Genomic DNA, 24,784 nt, shown 5'->3' with positions numbered 1-24,784 from the left:
CTGGATTATGTGCCCACAACCTAGAAACATAAAAACTGGGAGTCACAGGAGTAATGCAGGTGCAGGACTCTGAAACGAGGCAGCAGCATAAAGCCTCCTAATTAAGGAGCAGAAATCCAAGCACTGGCTGAAGGGAAAGGGAAGGTTACCTGTGGTAACAGCCAAAATTGGCTACAGTTTGTTTAGTCAAAATTCCTTTTTAAGCAGCATTGTCCACTAACATGAAAAATCAATCCCCAATACCCTAATACTGCCAGTGTATCCTATCAGAAAATGTTAGCAGAATGTAAATTTTTAACAAAATGTTTTTACATACATATTTTTCACTGACTGATTGAAGCTCAGAGGCTTCTGTCTATACAAACCCAAACCTGTGAGCAGCCTTACTGGTTGCTTGAGGCACATTCTTTACTGCAAAGCTAAATAAACGTCATAGGAAAAGATTCTACACTGACTTTCAGAAAAATAATCAGAAAAAAAAAAGGCCTGTCATCCCTCCTGTAGCCTGGAGTAGCATCCTGTCCCTTCTCTTGTGCCAATGGTGGCACTTACTGGATTTGCTGTCCAGCTCACCAAGCCAGCAGAAAGCCACCTTGGCACGGGAGGGTGGCTCCCTAAGGGAACTGTAATAGCAAAGTGCGAGAGGAAGGAGTTCTGCAAGTCTTAGAACCACAACCTAAATTGCACACAGTACTGGACAGTCAGGTATCTCTCTGCTGCTGTCTGTCCAGTTATGTGATATATGTGATATAAAAGATATACCGCAGCTCAAGGAAAGTCAGAACAGTTGCAAGCTAACAAAACTGCAGTATCGTAATATTTGGAAAACCAAACCACAATATTTGCAGTTAGTATTTTCTAGCTGTAATTCTACTTTATATTGGCTTTTAAATACTAGCTTGAAGGTAATTCCTGTTGACTTGGTAATAACCGTCTCTGGGGCTAAAATCTCTCATTTTCATATGTAAACACCTCCCATTTTAAGTTTTGTTCAGCTACTACTGAAAAATCAGCATCTACATACAAAACACTTTCTTCAAAGTTTTGTCACATTTATTTATTCTGGGTCCATTTATTTATCCCAAATGCTTTTTTAATCATAAATTTTGGTAAAAATCCTTGGCACGGTACATGGAGAGCTGTTAGCACTGTGAATGTTACCACCCACAGCTGCCACAGTAAAAAATAGACAAAAAAATCTGGTTTATATTTATTTTCTATTTCACAGGTGTAACACTGCTGTTGTAATTTTTGGTGCTTTCTGCTTTTCCCACAGCACATGCTACATCATCCATTCGGTTCTTTATGTCTGAGTGATTTCCACACAGGAAGGTAACCAAACCAAGAAGTGAAAGGGGAAGGGGAAAAACCAAACAACATCCCCACTGTGGTAGATTCCCCCTTCAAACGTTACCAGGTTGCCAGCAAAAGCTGCCATTATAACCACATTCTGGAAGAAACACTATTCTTGTTTGCAGCAGATGAAAGTCCAACTGTCAACAAAATCAGTATCAGGATTTTGCCAACTTAAGCGTTCTCTGAAGTTCCTGCAGTTGCATGTTGCCTTGAGTAATCATCATCCTGATTGCATCCTGTAAAACCAAATAGAGTCTACTGAACTGAACACAGTGTACACAGGCTTTACACAACCATGCAGATTTTTAATGCATTAAAATACATAAAATTCTTACCGGCACTGCTGTCATCTATTTCTTTGTGTGAAGTTAACACTGTAGTCACTGAGGTGGATAAGAAACAGGTGCCTAAATGAATTCATTTTTCCCAGTTCCTTAATAATGTGCTTGGTTGTGGTTTTGTTTAATAACTCAGTTTTTAACTGGATTCAAACTCCTAACCATGTTTTCTTTATGCTTCTGTGTCTACCACCTCTGCACGTCAGTAGTGACAAGCGCACATGGGGCGTTATGGAGACAGGGCTTTTACAGAGCAGGTGGCTGTTTCTCCCAGCATTATATATGTTCTCTAAGGATTTGTCTGCATAGTTCAGCCACAAATGCCTTGGGCCCTGGCTAGAAAAAGGAACAAACAAGAAAGAAAGACTGGAGACATACAAGAAATGCGGAGGTTTGTGCATTTCATACTTGTTTCATATCCCAAACCATCCGATTTGATTGTATTCTGCTTGAATACAGTTGAAATTAAAGACTTTTTTTAAAAAAAAAAGCTTAACCATTAATAAGTTTATGTTAGTTACCATATTACTCGGTACAATTTTCCTGATCTGTGGTTTGAGTAAGCAGAATATTTGTTTTTTAGCTTTTTAATTCCAGATTATTATCTGGAAATTAAGAGAAACACTACTACCACCAACAGGGGGGATAATATTTATAGATATGATGGAGTATTTCTTCTACAAATGAGAAAATAGTAACAGGAGACTTCTCACCAGTCTGGAAGTGACATCTACAAAACAACCCCCCCCAAGACACAGGACAGGATAGCAGTGACCATTCCCGAGGGCAGACGGTCAGGGTTGTGGGTTCCCGATCCTCACCTCTTCTGTAGCATCTTTATTTCTCTTGAATTCCTCCCTGGCCCAGTCCTTTAAGTAGCGGCGATCCTGTTCAGCAGGGACCTCCCGTATAGCCCGCAGGATCTTGCGGTATAACTGAAGGACCTGCTGCCGCCTCAGGAACTGGGAAGAAGAGAGGAAGTCTGCCCGCTGCCCCAGGACACGGCTGCGAGCCGCACCCTCGGCGGCTTTGCTTCGAGTGACATTTAAGCAAACACAGAGGGCCCCGTCGCCTTTTCTAAAAGGCGCAGCTTGCCCGCGGCCCGCCGCGGGACACGGCCCCGCCGCCCCCGGCCCGAGCGGCCCGCCCGTACCTGCCTCAAGCTTAGGCCACCCGGCGGGACGCGCCCGGCGGCCATGACGCGGCTCCGCCTCTGCCCCGCCACGGGGTCGCCGGGCCCGCCCCCGGCGGGCGGGGCCACCCGCCGCCATTTGCTGGGGTTTCACCTCCGCGCACAGAGAGGGAGCGCGCGGCGCTCCATCCGGGTGGGGAGCTGCGTTTATTCACTCCAGCTTTGATCAATTCAAAGAACAGACATCATAATTAAAAAGAGTGGTACCTCTTTTAATTAGTACAGACGATACAAGATGCATAGCCTTTACAATGAAAAATCACGTCCGTGCTCTAAGACATCGGATTTATGAAACGTCTCAATGTCTGCCTCGGACAGAGGGGCAAACTTCACAGTGTAAACTGATAGTACGGAGATCAGCATATGGCATTATTCAGAAAACTCCCTGTTGATACCGTCAGACAAAAATCTGCCATAATTAAATAGGATGTGTTAAACTGCAGAGTACTTCCAAGTATTCAAGTACTCATTTTTTTGGTTGTTTAAAACCACCTGCTTCCCTGCTCCTCTACTCCTTCCCAGGGGCACCAGACACATGGGTGAAGCTAAAGAATGCTTTTTTGCCAGACACCTCAAGTTCTAACACAGAAATGCCTTCCCAGAAGCATTTTTCCTATGGCAGCAGAGAGTGGCAGGAATAATTGTACCTCTGTGAATATTACAAATACTTTTTTTTTTAAGGTAATAAGTTATTACAAGAGAAATTGAGGAAAGTTTTACATTATTTGTGGGAATAGCAGGAGACGGTCTCGCCATTGCATAATTGTCCTCTGACAAACATGGGAGAATGCACCTAAACCACTTAGTTCTGTGCAGTCTGACTGCCCAAGGGCAGCTCCTGCAGGTTAATCCTACTTAGGAAGGGCCTTATGATCCCTCCAGTGAAATGCCGTTTCATGTATTTCAGCGGTTTAGCAGCAATCAGGTCCTGACTTTGTCTGCAAAGTCTACAAAGTGTCTGAGGCAGTCACCAGTTCAAACCACTGTCTGAGCGCATCACTCAGAGTTTCTGGCAGTGCGTTCACATCTCTAAGGATCATGTAGAATGGGAATGGGAATTCTTCCATGTAAGATCTGATTTCAGGCAATTCTCCAGGTCCTTTGAATATAGGTACTTTAATGTCCAAAATGGAATCCTGTAAAAAAGTATTTATGTTACTGCTAAATGACATGCATCTTTTATGGCCACTGATATAATTTATCCTATTTTTCAAATACTTATAATTTCTCCCATTAGATTAAAAGTTAATACTTCTAAGATTAAAAGCTGTAAGTGTTCAATGGTAAATCAGATCAAAGCTGAACACAAAGCAGTTAAATACTTTTGCCCTTTTAGATAAAAGTGCTCTAATCCATGAATTATAGGCTAGAAGAGACTAAGCTTAAGTTTCTGCAATACCAAGTTCCGTAAATATTGCCTTTCGAGTCAAGTTTACTGTTACTACTTTAGTTTAATATAGTGCCTTTCCGACACTCACGTCTTTAAGCTCTTTAGGGCTGAGTTCAACTTGTATTTGTGCAATGCTCTAATACAAGATTCTTTAGCAACTTACTTTGTAATATTTCAACAAATACTACAAAGACAAAAATCAGATTAAACTCCAGCTGTGCTTCTTGTAACTTCTTAGTTGCTCAGTGTAGCAGCTCAGAAAATTAATGAAGCTTATGAAAAAACACCTTTTTTCCCCCCAGAAAAAACACTTATGAAAAACACCCAGAATTTTTGCTTGATATTACACAACAGTATCTGAACAGCCAGGCTTCATCGAACTTTATAACAGTTTGTTAGCAAGGGAACTGTTAGTTTTTCAACAATAAATATAGCAGATGAGTTTTGTATGAAAAAATAAAGGAAGAAAATGGGAACTACAAAATTAGTCTTCACCACATAATTCAAAGTAAAGCTTATGTTTGCTCACTTATTGCACTCAGTCTTCCTGAAAAGCTCCCAGGTATTTCAGCTTCCCAGCCAAAGATATCTAACAGGTTTTTTCCCCCAACTACCAGATACAAAACTCAACTTTTCCAATTCAGGCACTAAATAACACTCACACACTCCTTTCTGTCTATGTTTAATCTCATATTGGCTCCAGCTGTCATGTCAAATGGAGACTGCTGTCAGAAATTATCAAGTTGAATCAGAACTGTGATGGAACAAAGCATCTCTCAGACTCCAAATCTGTCAACCTGCCAGCTACATCCCTGGTGGCCAAGATCTACAACCATTACATTTGAAGATGGGAGCTCTTACTTAGCCTTTCTGTGGCATGGAAGCTGAGGGGTTTTTTTAAGTACAAAAGAGGATAAGAAGCACAGTAGGAAAAAATCATAGATCTGACAGATGTGAAAAACTGAAATTGGGCTAAATATCTTTAACCTATACAAAAGATAAGGTAGCTGTATGGCACTACAAAAGACAGGAAGAAGATTTGTATTGGATTCACATTCACTGCAGTTGAATACTTTTCCCTTGCTCCCTTACTTACCCTGGAATTAGGATTGTCCAACACTACGAAAATAACAAAGATATTGGCATTCCGAGCTGCTTGAACTGCTGCTGTCACTCGTTCCTTGCCTTCCAAGAAAAGGCCTCTTCCATCAGATACAATCAAAAGCAGCTGCGCTGTTTCTGAGCACAAAGGACATTTCAAATTCAACTAAGTTAGTTTAACTTGTTCAAAAGGCAAAAAAACCCCTGTTCTTTTTTTGCCCTGTGGGTATAATTGAAAAAGGAGTATTCATAAGGAAATTAAGTCTTTATCAAATAGAATTTGGTGACTTAAACAATTGCTTAGCTGCAGTTAACAGCGGATCAAGAAAGAACGTACTGGGTGACACCATTGAGAATACTGGAGGGAGGGGAACCCACCATCCCTCAGTAATATAATCAAGGATGTAATGCATGGAAAATACCCAACAGACCCAGCCATAGTCTTGTCTTTCATGCCTGATAAGTGTCCAGGGGTTGAATACTGGCTGTACTGTAAGAGTCCAGCCACTAGGCTCAGTAGAGCACCTGCTGCTGCTATGAAATAGAGCCCAAACCTATTCCTCCCAAAGCAGGTACCTGTGGGTTCATCTGTATTAGCATGTCACCCTGGACTAAGACTGGGCTTTTGAAACATGATCCTCTTGTCCCCATTTTAATAGGCGTGGCTTCCATCAGAGAACAATCTTGGATTGCCCAAACTGGGTGATTTTTGGATGAAAGTAAATAAGAAGATTTGCTTCAAAGGCACAGTCAAGGCAGTCAACTGCTGCAGGGCATTGAGCCCCTGGGACCAAAGGAGGTAGTCTGAAGTAAACCTCCTGAAACATACACAGCACTGATGCTGGGTTCCTCAGCACCAGCCATCTTCTGGAGACACATTATTTAACCCAAGTTGCCCCCAGAGTCAGAGATATATCCCTATAAAGGAACATTCTAACTTATGTATCTATCATCTTTTAATTACGTGGGAAATCACAGTAATTACAGTCAGGCATGCAAGCCCCAAGGGTTACAGAAGGATGCAGAGCACACTTCTGCAGACAGGCCACAAATGTGACAGGGCTTTGTCTTTTTACAGAAGGGAGTAATGGATCCTTCTGCCTTTTCTCTTGCCAGCTCCCCAGTTCTAGCAAGCTGATTGCTGCTGCATCCCAGCCTAAGTCAAAAGGACTGGATGCTGCTCCCTCTCTGAATATTCGTACAGTCTGGCCACCCTGTGGCAAAGCAGTGGATTTTTAAATCCCTGACTGTCCATTTCTCGGATTACTTTAACAAGAACTTATAAAAAATACAGGTGTCTCTGTGACGAGCTTTTAACTATCACAAAGCAATCTCTTTGACTAACTGTGGGTCAGACGTGAGACAAGCAGTCTTCCAGCTTTTCTAGGAAATTCAAGCAGCTCATGACCTAAACTTGCAGCAGGTAGGAGGCAAACGCCCTCCTCAGAACACTGTGCTTCTGGGTGCTTAGAGAACTCAAGCTCTCAAGCAAGAGCAGAAGTGTTTGGAGAGTCAAGGTCACTAGGAAGCTGGACAGTGCTCTAAGCTGGGAGTGTCTAAGACTTAAATACAGTCTGGAGACATAAGGTAAAGGGAGACATGTAAGGTGTGCCTTTTTAAAAAGTCTTGAAATTTTAGTGAATCATTGACAAATATGAAGTAGGTGTCTTTTGGGTTTTGAGCTACATTTCAACCAAACATTCCTTTTGACAAAGCAAAACCCAAAGCCCTAATACAAGTCATGTTTCAGTGCTAGGAGCCTTCCTGGCAGGATCCTACTTTGGGACTGTGGTGAGCATTCTGCTGCCACAGCAACAAGCATAGTAACAAAAAAAAAAAAGCTCACCCGGATTAGTATTTTGAGACAACTGCTGTGCTGCAGCGAACATATTTGCTGATGATTCAAGAAACTGCAGAGGAAACAAGAAGATTAAGTTATCTCATAATAAAAATAATAAACTTAATAATGAAAAAAATTTTAAAGAACATATTTCTTTATTTTAAATGCCAAGATAGTCTGACCACCCAACACAGACACAGTCCTTGGCATTTTCCTATATTAACTCCTGCTTCAAATTTAATAAGTATTTTTGAACTAAAGAATCTTCAGAGAAGCCTTGGAACTGGATTTAAATTTTTTCCAATGCTAGCAAAGCCATTGAAACAGTACACTGCTGAAGTGATTAATGGAATAATTAAAAATATATATCCTATTTCTAGCTTGAACTTCTTTGGTTTCAACTTGAAAGAGAAGTATCTAGTTTCATAATCCCCATTAAAATTAAGAAAATCAACAGTCAAGTCCTCCCAATTTTGATTTATAAGACTGCCATTGAGCTATTTGGGTCTTCTCTGTTTCCATTTAATATTAACAGAAGATCTTATTTGAGTTTGGAAAGGTAAGAATGCAAAAGCCTTCCTAAAAGAAGACAACTTAGCAGCTCTCTGGAAAGTATTAGTATAGAAAGTTATTTTCTTCAGGAATCAGTCAAGTCTGACAAACTTCCTCCTCTTACTACTGTGGAATCCATGGCATGAAAACCTTCTAAAGTACCACAAACTTTGATGGTATTTGGCGCTGGGGTACTCAATAGCTTGTACCCAAAATACTGTTTAAGACCCAGTACAGAGAAAGATGAATGCTTAAAAGAGAAAACACTATTCCCATTAAAAAATTATGACCATTGTATCACTTTGTTATCTCAAATATAAATAACTGGTAAACATTACAAAGTGATCATGAAACCATGAAGCTGCTGGTACCTTATCTGGAAAAGACTGGCAAACCTGTTGCCCTAGAGGCATTCTTGTGTACCTGGGCTATTTTTGTTTTCTTCTGCTGAAACTTGCAAAGACGCAATATCCGTGTCCCTGACCGGTCACTGAACTGCTCATGGAATGGGTGCAGCAGCTGAACGCTCTCTCCAAAGCTTTAGAAAAGAAGAAAAAATTACAGCACAAAACTGGTATTTACATTCTGCTCTGAAGTCTTGAAGAAAACCCAGTATTTCAAATAAACTCACCTACACACAGCAATTTGTCCCACTTCTAGAAGAGTCAGTGCATTTCCAATAACTGCCAAGGATTCATATGCAAGCTGTTAAAAAAGTTACATCAAAAATAGGATATTCAAAGTTTTACTGAAAGCTCAGTATTAAATATGAAGAATGTTACTGAAATTAGTTTTCCATCATCTAGAAAAATAAATTAAGAGACTGCCTATCTTTTTGCCTGTTACAGTCATGTAAGACAGTCACTGCACTAGTTCTGCATGAGGGCATCAGCTGATTGCTCTGGAATTACCAGTCAGACTTTTCAGCAACCACCAGCCCAGTATGAAACAAGTCAGCAGCTGACATACTCATCAACAAAAGGTAGTTTCTTCATATTTCTTCTGTGGTTTTATTTTACCTGTTTAGAGTGGTTGTCAATCATACTAGAGGAATCATCAATAGCCAAGCAAATCTGGTACTGTCGTTTACTGGGCTTGGTCCTTCGCAGCCAGATCTTATCTTTTCGGAACTGACTGGCGATATACGGGATCACTTTGCGCATGTTCAGTCTCTTCCCTGTTCTGTAGTCTCCTCTGAACGTTAAGAAAAAACGACACGGGGACAGGGATTATCAGCAAATATCTCATTCTGGAATCCCTGGCCTATGTACCATATACACCAAAGTAACACTTTCTTTGTAAAATACAACAAACCCAAAATTAATAGTTTAACATTCATGTCTAGTTATATATAAAAATATATCACATTTTCAATGTAAGATGGATATTCAGTGTTTTTAAAAGAAGTTTATATCTAGGTGCCTAAATGGCAGGCAGGCTTTGAATTTAGATTCTTCCAGTTTGAAACAAGTCTAGATCTCTTAAAAAAGATTACTTAATGTTAAAAACAACATAAAATGTTTTGACATTTAACACAGTCTTTGACTTATCTTTAAATGGTTAAGTTGATTTGATCACCTGTTGCACAGGAGAAAAAAAAGTAGGATGCAGTACCCTCAGGATAGGTGCCTACTACTATATCATATTTGCTTTTCATAAAATAATCTAGTGTTCCCTCACGAAAGGAAATTAAATGCAGTTGCAAACAAGAATAATTACTATAAAGCAAGAATAACAAAGCTGCAGTCTTACAGAAGTTAAAGCTGCCAAAAAACAGGAGTTTAAAGAAACTGGAAGCCTCAGAAAGACGCAACTTACTTCAATTTGGCTGCCTGAGTGGGTTCCAGTATGAGTCGCAGCTGTTCACAAAGCTGCTGTGATAGAGGAGCTGTCAGTACTAAATACCTCTGCCACAACTGTGCTGCTTCCTTCTCCTAAAACATTACACAAAGAAATAAAAGTGAATTATGAAAAAACCAAAAAAGTTGGAAAGTACTGTCTGAAAAAAGAAAACAAGCCTCAGTGTAGGAGGGGAAGGCAGTAAGCAGGGAGCTACCAGCTAAAACTGTGAGGGTGTCTCCTATGACAATTTGCATTCAACTTAGGATGCTCCTGGCTGCTACAAAGCTGCAACATGCAATGATCTTTTCTCTAGGGGTACCCAAAGCAACTCTGGCATTGTTGATACAAGATGATCTTGGAACAGCCAGGTGCTGATAGCTGGTATTACAGAAAGGCAAACTGTGAAGTCCTCTAGGTTCTTCACTGACCATCAAAAATTAAAATTAATTAAAATTCAGCAAAATTCTTGAGCCTCTACACTGGCAATTACATTCAAGAAGTAATTCCAAATATGGTTCACAATTCATGTAAACTAGGACTAGTCAGAGCAAGTACAATATTCTGTTTTTGCTGTTGGGTCAAACTCCACCACTGCAACTGAAGGAGATGGCTTCTCTTTATCATCATTTTGTGGAAGTGGTGTGTCCAGCATTTAACTGCAGGTGACAACTCAAAATGGAAGGAACTTGACAGGACTAAGAAAAATGTTTCTAACTATGCAAGTTTTAGAAGTCATTATCAACAGAGTAACTTCCTGCACATAGCACATTCAAAACAAGATCTGAAATATCATCCTGCTTTAAGAATTATGTAACTTTTTTTCAGAAGTAGTTAAACATAATAACAAAAATAGCATCTAAATCATGTGATTTTGAGTATTAGATTGCAGCCTGCTTGGCTTCCTCAATGTTTCAGGAGTAAAACAAGATGAAATAATGCAACAAGGATTCTTATAACAGGTTTATATTAAAATGAGGTCACAAACCTCCTCTGGAGTTCCAGGCTGCTGTGTCTGCCAAGCTTCCAATTGCCTTTCAAGTTCCTTTCTTAGCTCTTCAGGATCTCTAACAATGTGCTAGAAGTGGAGTTATGCAATTTATGAGACAGAAAAAAAGTTTACACATCTGGTGACTCCCAAAGTATAGCAAACCATAAAAAAAAGTATAAATGCATTGTTCTTATTCTTTTAGACACAAAAATACCTGAAAAAAACCACTTGAATGAAGATTCTAAATATTTTCCCCTTTTAATAGTTTCCATGTACAGGAAGGATAAGTATCTCCCCACAAATACCTCCATATGTGACATAATCAACATCAAAAGAAAGCTAGGACATGTATGATACCAACACTGAACATAATAAAATACAGAACTTCAAGATAAATCAGTGAAAGGATCTTGACAAATTCCAGATTTAATGACAACATAATGGAGACCAAACTATTGAATGCTACCTGTCTAGTATGTACCATAATGTAGTATACTTCACTTAATTATGGTTTTTTAAAAGCTTCATTCAAACCACTCAAAGGACTGAGCGACATCTTCCTCTTTACCTCCTAGCAAATACTCTTCGATAAGCCCTTCTGTTAAAGGACACTCAAGCTTTACGATACTTCTTTTACTTTCACTGTGCTTTCAGTGACAAGCTCTGCTCCTGACTTACAAAACCAGTTTAGCCAAACAGTAGTATATGGTCTGCATAATTTGCAGGCTTATGGATTAAGGAAAATAAGCCCATGATTGCAAACTCAGTAGTCCCAATAGCTTCTCATTCCTCAAGAAGCAGCAGCTGTCCTTTCGGTCACCGACTGCAGGTTTAAGGAAGGGAGGAAGAATATACGTGGAGGGGACTTCTTTCCCCTCCCTTTTGCTGAAAGGTGATGACCTGCACTTTTTCCCCAGCAGCGTCTCTCCCCTCCCCTTGAACTGGTGCTGCAAGAGCTCCCCCTCCTGTCACGTTTTGCGTGTCAACTGGAAAACCCCCAAGACCCAAAACAACAGGGACCTAACTATTCTGACAACAGGAGAACACTCTTGCATTCAGCAGCCTTTTTCCAAACAGCTGCAACATTTGGCATTAAGATGGAAGCACTCGGTGTAGCTGGCACACAATCCTTTACGTGTTATACGTAGAAAGAGTAAAATACTTGAAGCCAGGCAAGGCCTAGAAAGCAAATGTAATATAGCAATACAAAAAGTAAAGAGTTAAGTTCAAAATATAGTTATGAGCAAGAACACAGGAAAAGTTGCTTAGCCAGAATGTACTGCTTAGGATTAGCTAGTACCGTACACTAGAGGAATGCTCACACACCTACATAAGTAAGATAAGGGGCGAAATAGGGGCTGGAGTCCAAAAAGTCTTGCTAAATGCACCATAAAGTCAGCCAAAGTAAGACAGTTCACAAATTCATGATGACTATATGGGGGGGCGGGCAGGGGGTTCCCTGAGGCTGAAGAGCGGAACGACCCTCCCAGATTCTCCCCAAATTGAAGACCACACCTCTAACTCCACCTAAACTCCACCTGTTATGAATATTGAAAATGTATGTTGCAATTATATGAATATGTATGTAAAAATGTTGCAATCACTCGTAGAAATTTTATAAAATCCTGTCATTTCACTGGGAAGGTGGAGCGGGTTTTCCAGGATGACCTGACTGTTCCCCGGGCGCTCCAGAGGCCCACGAAATAAACATACCTCCTGCTTAAAGGCTGCAAACTTTGTCTCTAAGCAGAATTTTTCCGTTCATGCCTTTTTGGGGGCAAAATCTTGGCATCATACTGCCCTCCAGCTATGTACTTGGGACACAATACTATTAGAATGAAAGGTCAATCCTTCTAAAAAAACAGACACTGAAAATATTTTTACTTTATCAACTGTGCTTCTATGCCTTAGTCTTTATGATAAAACGTGCTTTTTCACAGCCAACAGTTTGCACTGGGCAACTATGAGTGTCACATGAAGCTCTAGGATATTCCAGGTTATGATAACATTTTTTGAATTGAGACATTCATAAAAAGCTCAAAAGGTTCTACAATACTTGCAATCAGCTTTTATGAAGAAGTAGTATACTGTGATGAATTAACTGAGGTGAATTCTTTGTCCACAACAGTGTTTAAAAATCACTGATGCCTAGCTCTCTCATCACTCTGAACCCTTCTGTTATCTTCAGGCTACACACTCTTGCCTATTGCTTTTCACTCTACCCAAGCCTTTCCTCTGCAGATTCAACTGTGCAAAGTAGTTCTTTACAGTTAGAAAAAAAGAAGTTTTTTTTAGAAAGTGACATGGGAAGGTTCCATCCCAAGGATGGGGAGGACTTGTCATTTCAAAGGCATCTTTCAGCTGCATATACAGCAGTTAGTTATTATTTTTCATTCTGCTATTAAATAATAGCTACTCAGTCGTCTAAACTTTTCTAAACTTTTGCATTCATAGAGCTCCATTAACACAGGTCAAGTAAAAGAGTCTATTTCTGCTACTGTATCTGTAAGAAGACAGACTGGGTATCATACCTGGGGAGTGTCCATCAAAAACTGATGGGCTGTATGTATGGTCGAGTCCGTGCTTCTCTCTGGCTTCTCTTCAGTCACCTTTGGCACCTTTTCTGTTGCAGAGTCATTGACATCCTCTGAGTCAAAAGTCTGGATCTCTGGCTCCACATCACCTGGTCCTACAACCACAAAACTAATTACTAACTTTGTGGATCACACATCATACAAGAAGCAATATTGTATCCTGACACTTTTACAAAGCACCTCACATGCTCTGTAGTGCAGCCCAGACATAACTTTGCTTAAGAGAAGTGCCCAAATTTTAGGACATTTAATTCTAGGAATAGGATGAATACATCTTGCAACTCACTGGAACAGATGAATATGCATTTCCTAAAGGAAATTATTTTTCTCTGTTATAACCTGCTTGCCAAATGAGCAAAATAACAGTGAACAGATCTTTATAACCTGAAAATTACATTAGTGAAGTATGTTTTTTTGATCTTCATAGCCTCTCTGACAGGATGACAGGAAGTATAAAGTAACTGGAGAACATTCAGAAAATTATAATTAAAAAATTGCAATTTTTTCTTAGCTTTTACACACTTGATCTTAACAGAACAGTTTTCTATAAATCAAAAATCAATTTACAAATAAAGGAATGGATTAAAGATTTTCTTTAATAATTGTTTCTACTATACTACACTGTTTCACAACTAATTTTTACAGAGTTATTTTAAAGGAAAAAATATGACACTGTAGGAGATGTTTCAAAGATTCTAGTTTTTCAGAACATCCTGTTAGAGAATCATGTGGAAAAACATATAGACTGATTACATGCACACCTGTACCATAAAGCAAATGAGTCTAGCAAGATATTTAAGTGATTAAACCTGAAGGGAGTGGAAAGCAAGAATATAGGCTTGTAAGAGTTGTCTCCCCTCTCTAGCCAGCCTGTGTGTTGTTTGAGAAGAAAACTTCCAAATTCCAAGCTATGCTGCATTTACTTAGATTCACCAAAATTAAATTCTTCTGATGCAATTGGCAAGAGATACTTTTATCTTGCTTATTTTGGGGCGGGGGGGGGGCTGTGTGGCTGACAAGTCAGACCTGTCTTCTCATCTACCAACCATTTGCATCCCATAGCCATTTTCTGTTACCAGCTTGGTTTTGTTTTGTTTCATTCCCATTTAAGGAAGAAACCAGTGAGATAGTGACAGTTCAGTGCTTCCTCACGGGATGTTGTTCAGAGCAGCTCCTCAACTTCTTGCTAGGTTTTTTTTTTCAGAATTTATAATAAGTTGAGTTATGTGGTGCTGATGGTGGTGACACTGGAATGCATTGTTATATGCCAATTAATTAAGTGAATTGGCATTGTGTTGAACAGCAGGGAAGTGTTTGCTTTTTATTTCTTCAAAGTAGTGGATAAAGATTAGAGACCATTAACTTGAAAGAAAGCAGCAAACCCCTCTGTCACTCAACCAATTTAGCAAGGCTAATGCTGAGTAAGAATAGTTCTGCAGAAAAATCAAGTAAGAGCAGACATTTTAGTCTTATGAAACATCTTATGACAGATGAGTCTTATGAAATTCATCCATTACATGCAAATGTAAATACCTACATATACATTTAAAGATCCACATCAGTGTATATTTAGAATGGTTTTTAAGTTAATGTACCAGAAGGTTTAGTGGCAGTAGACTTCTTTTTTTCTGGCTTCAGCTCTTCTGCATCTACTGCTGTGAGATCCTCATTCTGCACTTCTGTTTCCATAGCTGCATCTTCAGAATCTCCCTCTTCCTTTTCTTCAAGAGGCATGATAGATTTCTCTTGCTCCTTGCTAGCTACATCTGTACAAAGACAACAATACTTATTAAGGGGCAAGTGGAAGGAGAAGTAGTCAAGTTGCAAAATAAATGTTGCATTCTGAGGCTGCTGTGAATCAGTTTTAGTGAACTTAAGAAGAAATCTGAACTATTGTCTCAGACCTCAGTTTTATCTTTGTGCTGTGTTGTCAGTGAGCTCTTGCCCTGGAAACCTGATATACTGAAGTAAGATTTGGAGAGAACAGATTTTAAATACGTTTATTAAGCTAAAATCCATTTTATGAGTCAATTCAGTATTTTCAAAAATGTTATTGTTAGTTTGAATCTGACTGCAAAAGAGTAGCATTTATCATAGTGAAATGGTGTTGCAAGGATTGTTAAACATAACTTTAAAAAGCAAACAGAGAAAACTACAGCAAATTGGAGTGTTTCAGGATTTGATTCTGCAATAACTCTTTACACCCAGAAATGCCACCATACCATATGTCTGTGCATCATAGCATTCAGAACTTTGTTTAATATGTTCAAATGCATCGGCCTCCTCCACGTTTTGTTTAGGTTGAGTTGTATCCTGCTTTGCTTCACTGCTGGATTCTATGGTTCTCAGTCGCTTGTGGATATGTTCATTGTGATCTCCCATTGAGCGTTCATTGTCTGCTCGGCCAGGCTTCCTCTTGAAACTCTGAAAAAGAATAAATTAACACCATGAACTTCAAGTGAGGTGTAACCCAACACTAATGAGAGCAGTGTTCTAACAAGAAGAAACTGAGTCCTGCCTATTTGCTGGTTAATATTCAGACATTTAAATAAAAAGTTTAAAAAATTAAAATGAAGAGATGAACCTGTGTATTTTTTCTGCTTTGCTTCTGAGAAGCCATCCGGGCCATGCGTGTGGATTCATGGCCTTCTGACTGATTTGCACTTGCAGCTCCAGTTCCACTTTCCTGAAAAAAAAAAAAAATTCAACTGTAACTGTAGCAACTACTGTAAACAAATTTCAGAAGTTAAACTGCAATGCTCTGCTACCTTCTGTTGTGAATGACAAATGGCTCATATAAGTATTATTCTTATGGAGAGCAGACAAGCCAGTTCTGCAACTCTAACAATTACCCTAAACTTACCTTTATAGGAGCGAAAACTGCAGGGTACCTACATGGTCTTTAATTTTTTTCAATGAATTTATAATTGGTGTAAACTGAATCTTATACACTGTTCTTAAAATTTATGGCAGCAATTCCTTGATTGTAACTTGAAAATGTATTCACAAATTTAGCATTTTTAACTCAGACACTTCCATGTAATTTACCTCTTTAGACTGGTCTCTTTCTGAAGCCTCTCCAGCCAGCTCAACAGCACTGTCACTCTGCAGGTTTTCTTGCCCAGTCTGCCCTTGTGTTTCATATTCCATTCTTTCTTCAGCCTCAGGAATCTGTTCATCCATCTCTGAATTATCTTTACCATCTTCTTCCTGAAATAATGATTATTTTAACATTCTAAAAAATATCAGGAACTGGGTATTATTGAAAGGCATTTAAAGAAGAATGCAGTCATCAGGCACAGTCAGGATGGGTTCACAGAGGGAAAGTCCTATTTAACTAATTTGATATCCTTCTGTGATGAGGTCACCAGCTTAGTAGATGAAGGGAAAGCAGTGGATGTAGTTTTTCTGGATTTTTAGTAAGGCTTTTGATACTGTCCCTCATAGTATCCTTTTGGACAAGTTGTTCAGCTGTGGGATGAGTGGATTCACAGTGTGCTAGGTGAATGGCAGGGCTCAAACGGTTGTAGTGAATGGGACTATATCTGCCCAGTGACAGTCACCAGTGCTGTTCCTCTAGTTCCTCTAGAACTAGTCCTGCTCAATATATTTATCAATGATTTGAATACAGGAGTTGAATGCACTGTTAGCAAGTTTGCTGATGATACAAACTGAGAGGTGCTGTTGACTCTCTTGAGGGACAAGAGGCCTTGCAGAGGGATCTAGACAGACTGGGGCACTGGGCTATGATCAATGGGATGAAATTTAACAAGTCCAAATTCTGGATTCTCCACCTTGGATGGAATAATGCTGGGCACAACTGGGAGAGAAGTGGCTGGAGAGCAGCCCTGCAGAAAGGGATCTGGGGGTGCTGGCTGACAGCAGGCTCAATGTGAGTGAGCAGTGAGCCCTGGCAGCCCAGAGGGTAATCCCTGTCCTGGGGTGCATCAAACACAGCAACACCACGTGGTCAAAAGAGGTGATTGTCCTGCTCTGTTCAGCATTGGTGCAGCCTTGCTGTAAGACTTGATATGCATGCAGGTAACCCAGGCTGTGGCTAAAGTTTTAAAGAAAACTTGTTTTATATACTGCAATATATATATCTATCTTAATGATCAATACAGCTGTCTGAGAAGATGAAAACATAAACCTGTTTTGGTGCTTTTATAACAACACCTTTTGCACGCGCAATAAAACTCCAGGCTGAATTCTCCCCTGTGCTTTATGGCCTGCCTGGCCCCCCTGCAGGGGCCTCCAGGCATGTCTGTGAGAATTTTATCCCTTGTAGCAAGGGAGTTACCTCTTGGCAGACAGATAAAGAGAACATACACAGCATCCTGCATTAGAACGAATTCCTTCCCACATTAAAGCTTTTCCCTGGCAGCAAAAGCTTCCTTGAGCAGGAGGAAGCTCTCCCTCCTCACTATTTCTTCTGAAGGTCTCTTGCATCTACACTCACCTTGAGCACTGTGTGCAGTTGTGGGCCCCACAATTTAAGAATGATGTGAAGGTCCTTGAATGTGTCCAGAGGAGGGCAACAAAGCTGGTGCAAGAGCTGGAAACAGTGTCCTATGAGGAGCAGCTAAGGACTTTAGGCTTGTCTGGTTTGGAGAGGAGGCTGAGGGGCGACCTCATTGCTCTCTACAGCTTCCTGAGGGGGCATGGAGAAAGAGATGCTGATCTCTTCTCCCTCTACCCAGTGATAGGATGCATGGGAATGGTCACTAGGACATTAGGAAGCATTTCTTTACCAAGAGAATGGTCGATGCCCCAAAGCTGTCAGTGTTTAAGAGGCATTAGGACAACGTGTTTAATAACATGCTTAAATTTTTGGTCAGCCCTGAAGTGATCAGGCAGTTGGGCTAGATGATCACCGTAGGTCGCTTCCAACTGAAATAATCTATTCTGTTCTAACACAAGGCCAAGGAGATAGTAGGAATACAGATAGCAGAAATACATGTTTACTAGTAAGCACAGCTCTTATTTTCATGAAGATTCTCACTAACATTACACCTACTTAATGTCAATTTTGTTTCAGAGTATCACAGAACACCATCCATTTCTTAAGTCTCGTATAAGGTAATTAAAACAACAAAGAAAATCAGGCTTTTATTTATTACTCTCTACCTGAGGTTGAAGGCCTTGGTCACCAGCAGGGATCCCCTTGTCTTCAGTAGATTCTTTTTTTTCCTTGTCAGGTGGCTCTGACTCTTCCTCTTCTTCTTCTGCATCCTCAGTGTTCCCTGCATTTTCTTCTTGATCATGAGCATCTTTGTCTCCTTCATCTTCTTTCTCCTCTTTATCTTCAGAAAGGTCTTCTTCAGCTGCTTCTGCATCTTGATCATCTTTTTCTGTCTCACCAGTATCCTCTTGATTCTGTTCTTCTGTCTTCTCTGCCTCATTTAAATCCACAGGTTTCTCATCTATTTCAAAAGCATTCTCTTCTGGATTAAACAAAAAATCAGAAAGGTGTATAAAACTTTCAGTAAAGTACAGAGACAGTGAATATTACAGATATTTGGAATAAAACTGCCTAGCCTATAAAAAAAAAATCTTAAAATACTGAGAGTTCTATACGCAGAATCTATGATTTTCTATAGCAAGATAATTCCTTTAAATGAAAATTGGTTTCTAACTAACAATACAGCAGGATGAATTCCTACTAATTTCCTTTAACCTAATATTTCTGAGGGTACCTTGACTTAAGAGTACAAATATTTGTAAGTACAATAGAAGAAAAAAACCCCAAACCACAAAAGCAACTGGCCAATTAAATAAGGAGCTTCAAGCGTAAGACAGGGTGTATCACTTGGATAATGGGAGAAAGGCTGCTCCACAGAGTTCATGAAAGGGAGGTAAAGGAGAATGTTGTAATGTTGAGTTCTTATCTGGCCTGCATTTGGTATGTTGCTATTTTGATACACAGAAATTAATTTGCAGCGTCTTGGTGGTTCTACAGAATCCTACCACCACCTCTCTTCTTTCTATAGAGAAAAAGGGCTCATTATCTCACTGTCCCTCCCTATTTCCACTTGGCTTTCATCTAAGAATCTGTAGAGAGATTTTTCCACTGTACCTTCATCCTCTTCCTCCTCATCACTCTTCTCATCATTCTCCAGATTCAAATTATCAGGAAGGTCCAAAGGTTCAACTTCAGCCTCCTTTTCTTGCTGGCCGTGATAAGGATCTACTTCATTCTCATCATACTCACGCTGTCAGCAAAAGAATGGCGGAAAAAATAACAGGCATGTAATAAGTGTGAGGAAAGGCAAAGATAAGAAATAAGATTCTATTGTATTCTCTAGGACAAAGAAATACTGGATACAATATTATATTCTGATCAGTTAAGAATGGATTTCCAGTGGTAAACATCCTCACGCATAAAGAGCAAAAAGATTAATTTCAGCAAATGCATTTACATAAACTGGCGGTACTTAAAACCAGAATTGGCACCCTAGCAGAATCTTCAAGCACGCTGTATACAGGTTTTAGGAAGAGTTCTGCATATTTAAGGTGTTTCTACTGCTAAACACAACAGAATAAGAGTTTTGTCTGTTAAAAAACATCAATTCAGTGTAAAGCCTGTTTTGGCAGCTATTGCAAGTTCAAGTTAGTGCAAACAAAAATTGTTTCTGGAATATGGATCAGAAAATATATTTATAATGGATACAATATGGTTTACTTTTAGCTCTGAAATGAACTAACTTTTTTCACTATTAAGTAAAGAGCATTTCAGATTCTCAGAAACATGTGATATGAGCAACACAATGTGGTTTAACAGCAAGATACTCCATGCAGTTCAAATAACTTTTACCTCATCAATTTGTTCATGGATTTTCTCTTTGTTTCCACTATCCTCTTCCTGTTGCTCTTTTTCCTCATCCTTGGGAGGTTGTTTTTGATTATCTTTCTTTCCTGTCCCCAAATTGTCATCTTTTGCAACGAGCTCTGAATCCTCCTATTAACCGACAAATCCAAAAGAAACTCATTTATGCTACCTGCTTCTCAAAGTCTCAGTGACAAGACATCATTTCCTACAGAAAAAAAGACAACACTAAACAAAACATCCCCTCAAACTATCCCTTTCCAAGATCAAGAGCTACGAAAAAGAGCTTACACTCTAAGTCACGTCAAGTTCACAGAGTTCAGTTCCTTCAATACTTTTGAATACTTCAGTACTTCCCACTCGTTTTCTCTTTACCTCATCCATTCCTGGTCCAGTTTCTTCTGTTTTACTACTAGCATCTTCATCATCATCATCATCTTCATCCCCCCAGAGCCTTTCATCCAGTTTATCATCAGCTTCAGCATTATCAAGACTTCCCATCTGCTTATCAAGTTCTTCCTCTTCATCTGAGTTTTCCTCATTTTCTGTGTACAGTTCAGAATGTGTTTCAGTACAGAAGAGATAATGTTTTTGTTAACTTTGTAAACAAAAAAGCAATCATACCTAGCATCTTAATTTCATCACCCTATGCAGTTGAGACAGGTGGAAAATGACACACATGCACCAACACCCAAACAAGCAGGGTCCTAATTAAGTGCCTCCAAGTCTTGTTTTCACACACAGCATTCTCTCCTTCCGACTAACAAGTCCCACGCGTAAAATTTGGATGATTTAAATTCTCTGTTCCTTACCTTCAATATCCTCCATTTTCAAAATTTTTTTTGCATTACTAGGTTAGGGAAGATCCATTCCACTTTACCTATTTATTAGTTTGGGAATCTCCCTTCTTGTGCAGATGAAATTATTCTTAGCATTTTCTCAGAGATTTGGAAGTGATTAACACTACTGTAATTTCTAAGCTACATTAGTTTTAGATGTTCAAGCTGTTACCCTTCAAAGCGAAGAACTGCTACCTTTTGGGTGAGTAGCAACTCGAATCTACCAAATGTTGCTGATTTATCTATTTTAAAAAGGTAAACTTACATTCTTTCCATTGCTTAAAAGTTAGCAATAACTTCATAGTCACATTCTGAAATTAACTGCAGCCATGTTCTCAAAGCATTCTGATGATCTTCAACAGTTCCACAAAGTCTGTGACTAGTTTTAAAAGGTGTCTATAGGTCAACTTACAACAGGAAGAAAAGAGTGTCTCCCTTCATTCCAAAACCATCACGGTGAAAGGAGATGGTATTTCCTTCATACACTTCTTTGCATTCCTATTAATACGTCTAGTACCCAAATGGCACTACTGGGAAAAGGTTTTTCACCCAGAGGGTTGGTTGGGCACTGGAAGAGGCTCCTCGGGGAAGTGGTCACAGCACCAAGCCCGTTTGAGTTCAAGAAGCATTTGGACAATGCTCTCAGGTACATGGCGTGACACCTGGGGATGGTCCTGAGCAGGGCCAGGAGCTGGACTTCGATGACCCTTGTGGGTCCTTTCCAACTCAGGATATTATGTGTTGTAGAACACAGACTTTTCAGTATACGCTTTGTTATTATAAAAGTATCAACCATCTATAACTTTTCTTACAAGTTTGCCATAGTGGAAGAACCAAACCTTTTTTCTCCTGTTCTCCATCATGCATTTTTCCTGCAAAGTCTTCTGACATTTCAATTGCATTGTCTTCTCCTTCAATGTCTGGTTTAGAATCTTGATCCTCTTTCTCCTTCTCTTCACCCTTTCGAAAACTGTCTTCTATCTGGATTATTGGTAAAGTCAAAAATTACAATGGATCTTGCCTATGTATAAAAGCTTATTTAACTACCACGACAATATTTATAGCTGATATGCAAAAATAAAAGACAACAGAAATAGGAGACTGAAGGTAACTTCATGTTTCTTTTACCCGAAACATCCACACCATGGATTTCAGGAGCTTTTTCAGTTTTACTTCAATTAAACAAGACCAACCCCAAACACTTGCCTGATCTTCACTTTCTATTTTGTCGCTCACATCCTTTGTGCCTTCCCCATCTCCAATACCACCATCCTCATAATCATGAAACTCTGTTGCTCCCTCTCCAGCTTCATCTTCAAGTAATTCTTTTGGCAGACAAAACCCCTACAAAGGCAAACAGAAACGCAAAACCTTCTGTAGTAGTAAGTACATCTTTCAGCTTAGTTTCTACTTAAGACTTTTGTACACATTAAATATATGCTTACCATATATCCACTGTTAATAACTTACTTTTTGGGCAAGCTCTGTAAAAATGCTAGTTAGAACAGAAAGCAATTTTCCAGTACTCCTGTGAGACGCCAGTGAAACAGTGAGATAGAACAGGAGAAGATCTGAATACTTGCAGAGCATGGGCTTTAGACGCACCAGCAAATAGCAGGACTGGTTGAAGAACTGCAGTTAAAACAAAAAACAGTAGTCAAACATGATTTGGTACATACTGAGATGCACCTCAGAGAGGGTGATGATACTGATGGAGAACAGATGCTCAAAGCAGATATATCAGTGGACGAGTTTAAGTACAATTTCTGAAGTTTCTGGAGCTTTTTTTAGATGTTTCACAAAAACTAAAGCTTTGTCTTCTCACTAAAGGAACATCTGGCTTTTGCGCTACAGAAGACTACCTATATTCGGCCATAATTTCTCACATGCTTCTAGTTCTGAGATATTGGGCAAGAAGAAACAATGCACATTTAACTACCAAAGTTCACAATTCCAAATCTCTTGAGACACCTAAGCCAAAAGACTCTCGAGAAGAACAATTTTACCTTATGTTTATTTGAAGTGTAATCTTCCCCATAGGATTTCAGGATTTCAAGGAGTTCTGAAACCTCTGAAATTGCTTTTTGCACATGTAAAGAATCCAAATCAGCAGAGAGATCTTCATCCAAAAGTTTAGTTATATGTCCTGCTTTAATCACATCAAATGAGGCTGCATCCTCTTTGTTTGAAATACATTAAAAAAAACGGAAATGAAGTCAGACATTCTAAAAATGTTACAGCAAGCAATCTAGAAATACCCATTCTATCTATTTAAATAGAAACTTCTACTAAAATGGCAATTTCCTTGTGTATTGGTACCTCTGCTAGACATACAATTTAAGAAATTTTAAGGCTTGCATAGTTTAAACTGTTTTCCCCACTGTAAAATACACGCAGGTATTTTCCCAAAAATGCCAAGGCAGTGGAAGGGATTCAAAAAGGTTTATTTTGGAGGCAAGGACACTAAAAACTTACAAAAACCTGACAGTGCTGCAAGACAGCACCAGGCCTCAGGGAAAAGACAGGTTCCTATGCTCTTCCAGTGTTTTTTTATTGTCTTCTCTGTGTGCTCCCCCACCCCCTCCGGCCCGAGGAGGCCCTGTATATTTCTGAGAACTTATCTCTTCTGCATACCAGAGAGAGGGAGAGGTCTCACTCACCGCCCTCTCTGCAACCTTCTCTGAAATGCAGAAGGGAAAGGGAAAAAAACACCTACCCCTCTTGAGAGAGATATTTTGCAGGCAGAAAAAGGCTTCCTAAGAGAAAAATGAGTTCTAGCTTCCCGTTACAAATTCTTCCGAAAGCGCACCTACCCCTAGACCACTGAGGTAAATTAACAAATTTACCATCTTCCTCTGGAGATTTTTCTTCCTCCTTTCCACCTTCCTCTTTCCTCTCTACCAAACACTGAATGGCATAGAGAACAACATGGATCACAGTTTCCACTTTTGTTGTGAAGTGCTCCAGGAACTCTTCATCCGACTGTTGATTTCCTTTTAAACCATAACACAGGCAGTTTTACATGGAAACACATCAGATTACAAGTTTCTATGCTTTCCTTATCCAAGGACCATGACAGCATTATACAATTTTTTCTACACACTTCTACCAAAATCTTGTTAATCCTGACCTACAACTATGATCTGTCATCAACAGTGATGGTAAAAAAAATTATACCGAACAAATAAGGTCTGGACAAAATTTTGCAAGTTTGAATTTCATGAAGTGTTTCTGCATATCAGAATGAACACGAGGCCATCTTCAACAATACCCAAACTAATGAATTCTTGTGTCTTTATCTATATTACAAACCAGACAGAGAAAAATTGTCCTTACCACTGCAATTTGACATGGAAGCAAGAAGCTGTGTTCTCCAGGCTGTGAAGTCTGCAGATGTCTTAGTAACTTCTTCTTGAATATAGTTTAGGCTCTTGATTAGGGCCATCTGATTTGCAGCTTGCCTGTTTTCCCCATTTGGAAGAAACAGGGACTCTATGCCTTGTAACTGAGCTGAGACTTCCAGCAAACAACTCACAGCTGATGTGCAAACTTCAAAATCTCTCCTGCAACAGAAATACCGTAATAGTGAAAGAAGAACAAACAGTTCAATTTAAGATTAAATCTTTCTTGAGGCATGAATAAGGGAGAGGCAGCAGATGTTGGTTAGAGAATGGTGCTAATAACAAAAATGGCCCTGTATGGGCCATTCACTTAAAAGTTGGACTTGATGATCCTTGTCGGTCCCTTTCAACTCAGAATATTCTGTGATTCTGTGATCTCCCATCTTGAATTTATTAAATAAAAAGTTGGACAACAAGCTTATACTCACACTGTTTGAAGCAGAGAGAAAATCAGAGAATTATTATTAAATAATTCACAGTTTTCTTTTAAAATAAAAATTTCCTCACTAAACTGACACTTGAATT

General features: G+C 39.4%; 2 protein-coding genes across 4 annotated transcripts in view; both read right to left on the bottom strand.

Moving 5' to 3' along the window:
• Positions 1 to 1,031: 1,031 nt before the first annotated feature.
• LYRM2 (LYR motif containing 2) lies at positions 1,032 to 2,915 on the bottom strand. 2 transcript variants are annotated; one of them, XR_003536200.1, is made up of 4 exons: positions 2,848 to 2,908; positions 2,516 to 2,656; positions 1,692 to 2,030; positions 1,521 to 1,611 (listed from the first exon to the last, which is right to left on the bottom strand). XR_003536200.1 is itself a non-coding variant. In XM_027695423.1 (3 exons), exons 1-3 carry the CDS (start codon positions 2,890 to 2,892, stop codon positions 1,512 to 1,514), a joined length of 267 nt encoding a protein of 88 aa, XP_027551224.1. In that variant the 5' UTR covers positions 2,893 to 2,915; the 3' UTR covers positions 1,032 to 1,511. The 2 variants fall into 2 exon arrangements, 1 of the variants encoding a protein (XP_027551224.1); XM_027695423.1 differs by lacking the exon at positions 1,692 to 2,030 and having other exon boundaries at positions 1,032 to 1,592; positions 2,848 to 2,915.
• A 159-nt stretch (positions 2,916 to 3,074) lies between these two features.
• The window catches only part of MDN1 (midasin AAA ATPase 1), a 96,047-nt gene continuing 74,337 nt past the window's right edge, over positions 3,075 to 24,784 (bottom strand). Inside the window, exons 80-102 of one of the 2 annotated variants that reach the window (XM_027695308.1) lie at positions 24,195 to 24,421; positions 23,672 to 23,851; positions 22,865 to 23,037; positions 22,329 to 22,490; positions 22,065 to 22,202; positions 21,698 to 21,839; positions 20,395 to 20,564; positions 20,008 to 20,151; positions 19,270 to 19,405; positions 18,321 to 18,637; positions 16,242 to 16,403; positions 15,778 to 15,879; positions 15,416 to 15,617; positions 14,789 to 14,959; positions 13,131 to 13,288; positions 10,597 to 10,686; positions 9,588 to 9,703; positions 8,789 to 8,963; positions 8,401 to 8,474; positions 8,193 to 8,307; positions 7,224 to 7,287; positions 5,373 to 5,515; positions 3,075 to 4,022 (exon numbers count right to left, since the gene is read on the bottom strand). In XM_027695308.1, the coding sequence (XP_027551109.1) occupies positions 3,834 to 4,022; positions 5,373 to 5,515; positions 7,224 to 7,287; positions 8,193 to 8,307; positions 8,401 to 8,474; positions 8,789 to 8,963; positions 9,588 to 9,703; positions 10,597 to 10,686; positions 13,131 to 13,288; positions 14,789 to 14,959; positions 15,416 to 15,617; positions 15,778 to 15,879; positions 16,242 to 16,403; positions 18,321 to 18,637; positions 19,270 to 19,405; positions 20,008 to 20,151; positions 20,395 to 20,564; positions 21,698 to 21,839; positions 22,065 to 22,202; positions 22,329 to 22,490; positions 22,865 to 23,037; positions 23,672 to 23,851; positions 24,195 to 24,421 (3,550 nt within the window). In that variant the 3' untranslated portion in view covers positions 3,075 to 3,833. The remainder of the gene's footprint in view (positions 4,023 to 5,372; positions 5,516 to 7,223; positions 7,288 to 8,192; positions 8,308 to 8,400; positions 8,475 to 8,788; positions 8,964 to 9,587; positions 9,704 to 10,596; positions 10,687 to 13,130; positions 13,289 to 14,788; positions 14,960 to 15,415; positions 15,618 to 15,777; positions 15,880 to 16,241; positions 16,404 to 18,320; positions 18,638 to 19,269; positions 19,406 to 20,007; positions 20,152 to 20,394; positions 20,565 to 21,697; positions 21,840 to 22,064; positions 22,203 to 22,328; positions 22,491 to 22,864; positions 23,038 to 23,671; positions 23,852 to 24,194; positions 24,422 to 24,784) is intronic. The other variant, XM_027695314.1, reaches the window with a different exon arrangement.

The sequence above is a fragment of the Neopelma chrysocephalum genome, unplaced genomic scaffold (assembly GCF_003984885.1).
Source record: "Neopelma chrysocephalum unplaced genomic scaffold, ASM398488v2 Primary Assembly neopelma1_23b, whole genome shotgun sequence".
NCBI lineage: Eukaryota > Metazoa > Chordata > Aves > Passeriformes > Pipridae > Neopelma > Neopelma chrysocephalum.
This window is presented reverse-complemented; position numbering and strand designations above follow the sequence as displayed.